This window comes from Lactuca sativa, chromosome 8 (assembly GCF_002870075.4).
Source record: "Lactuca sativa cultivar Salinas chromosome 8, Lsat_Salinas_v11, whole genome shotgun sequence".
Taxonomy (NCBI): domain Eukaryota; kingdom Viridiplantae; phylum Streptophyta; class Magnoliopsida; order Asterales; family Asteraceae; genus Lactuca; species Lactuca sativa.
The window spans coordinates 303,038,103-303,047,147 of record NC_056630.2 but is presented as its reverse complement, the minus strand read 5'-3'; the positions used below and the strand labels follow the sequence as shown (position 1 = coordinate 303,047,147).

At 39.7% G+C, this 9,045-nt stretch overlaps 1 protein-coding gene across 1 annotated transcript; it reads right to left on the bottom strand.

The window, feature by feature from the left end:
- Nucleotides 1-6,594: 6,594 nt before the first annotated feature.
- LOC128128014 (uncharacterized) lies at nt 6,595-8,811 on the bottom strand. The gene is made up of 4 exons (XM_052766774.1): nt 8,365-8,811; nt 7,700-7,927; nt 6,981-7,262; nt 6,595-6,912 (listed from the first exon to the last, which is right to left on the bottom strand). Exons 1-4 carry the CDS (start codon nt 8,809-8,811, stop codon nt 6,595-6,597), a joined length of 1,275 nt encoding a protein of 424 aa, XP_052622734.1.
- Nucleotides 8,812-9,045: the final 234 nt, after the last annotated feature.

Sequence of the window (9,045 nt, the reverse complement as noted above, 5' to 3'; positions counted from 1 at the left end):
TTGTTTAGCTCCTTTTTGCCTTTGCAGCTCTGTAAGCCTGTTCTGGATCCATGTTAAAACGATCAACAACGATGGAAGATCGGATTGGTTGAGAGGAAATAAGGAACCACCAGCATCGAATATAGTGCTGTGATCTTCATTTATGGATTTGGTTGAGACAATAGCCGGCGTGATTTTTGGAGGAGCTGTAGCACTTTGTGTCGTTGAACTTCAATTTGAAAATCTCAGAACAAGCCTTCGTCGTTTTGTCGGAGGAGGAGTGGCTTGAATGGTGGTAACATCTTCTTCCATTGGCGTAGATGTAGGTATCCCAGTATCAAGAGGAGGAATTCCTGACACTGTCACCATAGGAATTGCTATTTTTGCCTCTGGATTGGAAGTGGAAGGAGCAGTCATAAAAATTTCTTCTTCTACCCTTGTCTCAGCAGTTACATGAGCTACTTCATTGACATCACTAAGCAAGTTGTCGAGGTTTACATCAGACAAAAATACATCATCATTGTTATCAAGGTTTACTGGGATATCATCTCTCTCAAAATCCGTGACATCAACATTCTCATTTTCTTTGTCATCTTTTCTCAAGTCCACATTGTAAGTACATTGAACCTGAACAGACTGCAATTCCTGTTCATCATTGACTTAAGTTTCGAGGGTTGGGGTTTCATCATCCTCGTGATCTGAAACAGTGATGATGCCTATAGACGATACTCTTTCTGATGAAGTTGGCTCATTGATCTCTGTAAATTGTCCGAACTTCACCAAGGGATGAAGACCTTGAAATACCACTTTACCCTTTCTGTTTTGTTTGATGAGCCCAATGGAGTGAGGACCCAAATACTTTGTGTCCATCCCATCGCCAGGTTTAACCATGTCAGGAAACTGATCATCAATGATGGTCGGAATAAATCAGGGTTACATCAGAAAAGAATCTCTGTACCCCCGAGTTAGTGCACCAATGTTCACAAGAAATTCATCAAAGATGTAATTTGAAAAGTTTAACTTGTTGCCAGCTGCCAGGGAAACAATAGCCCCTGTGTTCCTGATTGAGATCTCACCCGCTCCCGATCTCCTTCCTGACACACAACTAATGAACACGTGAGCCAAAAATCGCCAGTAAGGAGGCAGAAGCTTTTTCACGGTTGGAGGAAAAGAGCCCTCATATCCCATTCTTTCAAGAATCTTTTGAATTTACGCAGCATCAGCTTCAGTTGGATAGTCAGAATTATCAAGAATCATCTAAGTTTCTCTGATATATTGCTCCGAAATCTGGATCTTGCAATTTTGCACCACAGCTTCAATGATCATTTCCTTATTCTTCTCGGTTACTTTGGCTGTTTTCCAGAACTCTTGAATACGAATTTCATAAATGATAGGATTCACCATAATCGCATAAGCCAAGCAACACTCTCGAAGACGGTACATCATGGACATGAAGTCTCTGTGAGCCGCTGGTGGATCATCCACCACAATTGCAATGTTGTGCATCTCGGCTGTTTTAAGATATGCCATTATCTGCACTAAACAAGCGAAGTAAGAAAACAAAGTATTTAAAATTGACACACTTAAGGTATTTCTTAAATTCATCCCAACACAAGAGTTCACGGTCAGCATTGGTCAATGAACCTTTACGGTCAAAATTGGTCAATGGACCGTAAACAGAGTTTATGGCCGTAAAGCCAAAACCGAGTTTACGGTCATAAGGCAAAAGGACCGTTTACAGTCGCAAGGTCGAAAGGGAGTTTACTGCCTGTGAGTTTACGCCCTGTGAGTTTACGGTCTATGAATTTACTCTTTACGGGTTTACAGTCTATGAGTTTACACTTTATGTGTTTACGGTCTATGAGTTTACTCCCTATGAACATTCAAAAACCGTAAACTCCGACAAGCTTCAAACCTAAATTATTCCTATGATTCTAAGTCGATTTGAACAAGAAATACAGTTTCAGAGTCGGAATTCACATACCTTTTTCGTGGACTAAACGATTTTGAGAAAAGATGCACCTGATTTTTTCGAAATTTAGAGCGATTTGGGCAGTTTGTGGTTTTGCAGTGAGTGAGGCGGTAAAGAGTGTTCACTGCAGTAAACTCTCGCTTTTATACTCCTTTGAGTTTTTCAGGCTGCATACACTGTTAAACTTCTAGTCCAATTTCCAAGCAAGTCTTTTAAAAAATAAAGCCTTTTGAGGATTATTAAAAGAAAATATTTAAAAATAAAATAAAAATAAAAATAAAATTCTAACTAAGCAACATAAGTAAGCCTTTTTGACTTCATCTTGAGGTACTAGGATCAAAGTTCTTGGACAACCTTGATCCACTTGTCGGTACCTTTCATTTTCACATCTTTGTATGGTCAATCGTCGGTATTGTTGTCCACTTAAACACGACAAATTGTGACAGATTTAGGACACTATTTGTTACAAGACAAAGTGAACTTAAGATACTAAAATTTATATCTGACCCTAATTCCTTAGATACTATATCTTAAGGACCATTCATCTGACGACGACCAGGGATATTGTTGTCCACCTAAATTGAGTATCGAGATCTATAGAGAATCTTTGAGTGTTCAATTTTAATTGTACTGGAACGTGTTTCCCGCTTCCTGATATGCCCTAGCCATCAGGAACTTCCAGAGTACTCCTTACACCGGGTGAGCAGACAACTATTTAGAGAGAGGATAGATTTAGAATTCTATTACTTATTACTTATAACTTCAGAGGGGTTGAGAAGTAGAAGGTTGCATATGCTGTGTACCAGGTCGGATTAGAAGTCGCGCAGAGGAGACAACATATGGCTAACAGATAAGAAGTCTTTCACATATATAACCTGCAGAGAAATAAAGTTGCATATGTTGTGTACCAGGTCGGATTGGAAGTCACGCAAAGGAGACAACATATGACTAACAGACGGAAAGAAAGAAAATGATATTCTACAGACCTAATTTATCGGAATTTACCAGTCGCTCCATCCAGTCGGAATTAAGGACAGAATCCGCACATCAAGGAAAAGTTAAACCGTTGTTCCAAGTACGGGTTCATTTAATGTGACGAGTAGATTCCCATATATATCTCCCTGCTCAACCTATCCGAGCGTCGTATTGTCATGCTGAACGGATCTAACTAGGTCAAGATTTGTCAAGTCTATAAATTTCCTAAGTTCAACTCTGCCTAGTCAAGTCCATTTAGAATCTTTCGTGCCTACTGACGCATCAAACCAGAGCATAGACCCTTCAACTTTGGGTATGTTACGCAGACTCAGGTTGCCTGTTATCACTTGATAATATCACTTCCCATAACATCTCCCTCAAGCAGCATATTTCATAACCAACAATTTTTTTTATTTTCTGATTTTTTAATGTTTTTGGATTTTTAAAATTTTCTAATTTTTGTTTTGTTATTATTTCTCCCCCTAAATATGTGCATAGGAAAGAAACAAAAGTAAATGCGCAAATTTAAACTATCCTAAAAACAAAAATTAATCCTCAAAACGAATCATTTTTAAAAATCCCACAAGCACATCGAATCGAGCTTTGTTAAACGGCTTATTGAACAAATCCGCCACATTTCTAGCGGTGGGAACCTGTTCTAGCCGGATTTGCGAGCGCTCATAACAATGTCTGATGAAATGAATTTTGATGTTAATGTGCTTGGTTTTGGAATGTTGGACAGGATTTTTAGTTATTTGTATAGCGGCCTCATTATCACAATGAATTGGGGTTTCTAGATAGTTCAGACCGTAATCCAAAAGCTGATGTTGGATCCAGATAACTTGAGAACAGCACGCCGAGGCAGCAACGTATTCCGCTTCTGCTGTAGAAGTAGATACAGTATGTTGTTTCTTGCATTGCCACGATACCAGTCTATCACCAAGGAACTGACACCCTCCTGATGTTGATTTCATGTCAAGCTCACAACCTCCATAATTACTGTCAGCAAAAGCATATAAATTAAATTCAGAATTTTTCGGATACCAAAGACCCAGTTTTGGACTGCCTTTCATATACCAAAAGATTCTTTTGTCAGCAATAAGATGTGAAAGTTTAAGATTAGCCTTATAGCGAGCACATTGACACACTACAAACATGACGTCGGGACGACTTGCAGTGAGATACATCAAGGAACCGATCATCGATATGTAGTGAGTTTGATCTACAGATTCACCGTCAATATCTGGAATCAGCAGGGGTCTTTCAGCCATGGGAGTTGAAGTAGGTTTCGCGTCTGAAAATCCAAACTTCTCAAGAATATCTTCAACATACTTTGCTTGATGTAGCAAGATTCCGGTTGAATTTTGATTGACCTAAAGCCCCAAAAACATGGTCATTTCACATAGAGAACTCATCTCAAATCTCTTCTTCATGACACTTTCGAACTCTTTGCAAAGCTTTGGACATGTGGACCCGAAGATGATGTCGTCACCATAGATCTGAACCAGTATCTCATCATCACCCACATGCTTGATGAATAAAGTTTGATCAATAGTACCGCGAGAATAGCCATGTTCGAGCAAGTGCTTTGTTAGGGTTGCATACCATGCTCGAGGAGCTTGATGTAACCCATACAATGCCTTGTCCAACTTATAGACATGATTAGGGAACTTTGAGTCAATAAGCCCAGGGGGTTGATCAACATAAATTTCTTCCTTCACCTTGCTGTACAAGAAGGCAGTCTTGACATCCATCTGGTAGACCGTGAAATTCTTATAGGAAGCATACGCGAGGAAGATTCGAATAGCCTCCAGACGATCCACGGGAGCATACACCTCAGTATAATCAAGACCCTCGATCTGTCGAAACCCTCGGACCACCAAACGTGCTTTATTTCGAACGATTTCACCAGAATCATCCTGCTTATTACGATAGACCCAACGCGTGTCAATAGACCGTTTGCCTTTTGGTAACTCAACCAGTTTCCAGACCCCCAGTTTTTCAAATTGATTTAGCTCTTCATGCATCGCGTCTACCTAGCTGGGATCATTTAGAGCCATCTCAATATTTTTGGGCTCAACTTGAGATATAAAGCAAGAGTAAAGACATTCATTAACGTCTCCACTCTGACTTCTGGTTTTAACTCCATCACCCAGCTGGCCAATGACATTTTCGATCGGATGATCGCGCTGAATTCGGGAAGGTATGTCTTGGCTGATCTCATTGATAGAAAAAGGAAGAGTGTGAATATTGAAACCTCCATGTTCTGTTGTTTGAGTCCGATTAGAAGACTCTACTACAAATTCATTTGCAATTTCTTCAAGAAAGAGGAGTTCCATAAATGTTGTATTGACAACGGAAGCATCTCTAGACATGAACACTCTTTCGATGGGTGTTTGACGTGTAGCATCAGAATTAGGAGTTTCAGTTGGAATCTTAGACACTGTACTAGTCGGTTGTACAGATGACTCCCCCTCAGATTGAGCAGAGAGCTCCCCTTCAAGTGGAGCAGAGGATTCCCCTTCAACCGTTGGGGGTCTGTAAACAACCTCTTCATCTTTGTCTTCAATCACATGAACATTATTCAAACCGGAGGAAGATCCACTTGAATTATTCGAAGGCACGTTTAGAGATATAAATAGGGATGTGTAATCAAATAACCAGTCGGGACCCACTCTAGCATCACTTTCATTCTCCTCCAACCAGCGCACGTCATAAGATTCAGTAATCTGCTTAGTCCTTTTGTTGTAGACCCTATATGAGGTGCGCGCAGCATACCCCACAAAGTAATAGTCATCATCTTTGGCATTAAATTTAGGGTTGGAATCTAGGTGAAGAAGGGTGCAAGGACAGCCAAATACAAGGAAATGGCTTACGGAAGGCTTGTGTCCATAAAGAATCTCGTATGGTGTCTTCATTTGTGCTTTGTTGATTAGAACACGATTCTGCACGTAGCAAGCAGTGTTAATCGCCTCGGCCCAAAAGAATACAAGTAGATTGGAGCCACAAAGCATTGTCCTTGCAGCGTCTTTCAATGTTCTGTTCCTCCGTTCAACAACACCGTTTTGTTGAGGCATGTGAGCAGAACTAAATTGATGCACTATTCCCTTTTCTGCGCAAAAATGATCATGAATCGAATTCTTGAATTCAGTTCCATTATCAGTGCGAAGCACCTTCACTTGATTGTTAGTCTGCTTCTTAATCATCACCACGAACTTCTTTATCAGATCAACAACCCCTGTTTTGTTGGATAAGAAAAAGACCCAGGTAAATCTAGAGAAATCATCAATCACAACAAGACAGTACGAGCTTCTATTGATGCTCAGGACGTTGACCGGGCCAAATAAGTCCATATGCAAAAGTTGAAGCACTTGATTGATTGAGCTGATTTGCTTGGGCAAATGTGGTTTCCGATGATGTTTGCCTTGAGCACAGGAAACACACTTCTCAAAGGTGATAAAGTCTCTGACAGGAAGGCCTCGGACCATCTCATTTTTCGCAAGACGATTCAGGTTTTTCGCATTAGCATGACCAAGTCTTCGATGCCATAACATTGCATTGTGTTTGGAAACCTTTGAGAATAAACACGTGACTTGTTCAGGTAGGTTACTGTTCATATCAATGATGTAGGCGTTCCCATCCCGTTTTGATTTGACTAGAATCCATTCTTATGGGATGACGATGCCAGGCTTGAGAATTATACACTCTTTATCAGTAAAGTGCGTTGAGTAGCCTTTGTCACATATCTGAGAAACACTCAACAAACTATGCTTTAATTCGGGTGAAAAGTTGACATTTTCAAAGCTCAACACTCCATTTGTAATAGTTCCACGCTGTGTGATCTTTCCACTGTCTCCGCCCGCAAAGGAAACATAACCCCCATTAAAAGATTGAATTTCGCTCAGTTGGGAGATGGCTCCAGTCATATGCCGGGAACAGCCGCTATCGACGTACCAAGGACGGACGATATTCCTCCGCAACTGTCCCTACAAAATGAGCGGAATCATTTAGACTTGGGAACCCAGGTCATCACTGTCTTGGGTTTCCTTTTCACCTTTTCTGATTTAGACTTTAAAATTTGCAAATTAGGATCTTCATTTCTAATCACTTCAGAAGGAGGTAATGATGAACTAGAGAGCGATTTGGGCTTCCATTGAAGTTTAGGTTTTACAACAGTCTCTGATGATATTGAAATAGACTTCAAAGGAGTTTGCATAGACCTTCTGGATTTTCTACCAAAATTAGTAGAAGATCTAGAAGTGCTTTTTGATGAAACCGATCTTGGCTGAGCCTTGTTCGGTTTTGACAACCTGTTTCGAGTTTTGTTAGTAAAAACCTTTTTATTTGATTGAAAAACAGCCCTTTTTCTATTCTTACTATCTTTCTGATCCTTACTTTGAGAGCAAGTTCTTGAGGATTTTCTAATTAAAGACCTTCCTCGAGACTCATTCTCCCCTCTTGGTGATAGATAGTTTACAAAGATCTTATTTTGACAGTTTCTAGCTATGTGACCACCAACTCCACAATTAAAACAAATATGTTTATTATTTTAATTTGTATTGCATTTTTCAGATTTATTTTCATTACAAACACTCTTACTCTTGTTAGAAGAACATGCATGAGAATTAGATTGAGAAATAAGTGAGGGTGCCTCATTTGATTTGACTTGAGGAGTTGATGATTCCTCATGAGAATCACAAGCATCAGAATTACCAAACAATTCATCAAACATATCGAAAAATTAAATTCAACATTATCCAATGATGAGCTAACACAAGGAGCTTTTTCAGTCTTATCATCAGAAACACACTCAAATTTGTTCACGATAGAAAAATCAGAATTAAAAACAGAAACAGATTCTCTAGCTTCACACTTGGCCTGATCTAAGGGTGTATCTGCAGAGGAAGTAGAAACATTAGTACTTTCAATGTTAATAAAACCTCTTGAAACAAAACCAGCAAGTTTTCCATATCGAAGATGTGGCTCCCTGTCAGTTTCGTTCTGTGTCAAAGGGATTTATGTGTAGTTATGATTAAAAGGAGGAGGAACACAATCATACCCTAAACCCTTGTTTTGATTTTCTTTAAATTTCAATTGGGTTTCATACAAAGACTCAACTGTTTAACTAGAAGCAGAATAGTTTTTGAAACTCACATCTGTTTTTCCACTTTTAATTTTTAACTCATCAAGTTCTTTGGTCACAACATCAAGTTGTCTCTTAGTATAATCATAAATTTCACACTTTTCACTGAATTCTGATTGAATTTTTCTAAAATCTTTTGTTTTGGCTTCTAGTTGGGCCTTAAGTGGTTTTTGTCCCTTCCTAAGTTTATAACCCTCCTATTTAAGGTCCTCTACTTGCCTACGTAATGTTTGAATTTCATTTCGAAGAAGTGTAACATATCTTTGCAAGCAAAAGAACAAGACGGTAGATTTACCTCGCTTTTCTTGGGCTTAGAGGAGGTGGAAACCATTAGGGCAAACTGCAGCTCCATCATTTCTGCCTCAGGATCAGTATCATTATTCTTTGAAGCTGCGTCATCAATTTGAGCTAGATGAGCATTTTCTGACCCTGTGATGTTTAAAGCTTGAATTTGTTCCTCCCAATCAAATGATTGAACAACCATAGTTGTTTCTCCATTGGTTGTAGCTCCTGCACGATTGTTTCCTACTGCAACCATCTGTCGGTTGTTGTTGATTCTGCAATCTGGCCTTTGGCAGTCACGAGCAAAGTGACCCGACTCGTGGCAGTTAAAACATCTCAGCATACTTTTGTTAAATCCCACCTTTTTTTCAGCATTCATATCCCAGTTGTTTTTCCCTGTTTTCTTGGCGAATTGTTTGGCTCTGAAGATAGCCATGGCAATCTGCCAAGTAATGTCCATTTCCTCCACATCTTTGGGATGTGTCTAGTCCAAGTCAGCAAGCTAAGGTGGAAGATCTCCGGCTACAAAGGCATTGTAGCAATTAACTGGCCCAGTGGCTAGAGCAAGATTTTCATCAGATTCTTTGGTGTTTAAAGAGGAGACTTTGGCTGACACATTGGGAGCAGGAACAGTTTGTTGAGCACACTTGAAGGTTGATATTGAGGGATGGATGTTGCAGCATTGAGGGTTAGT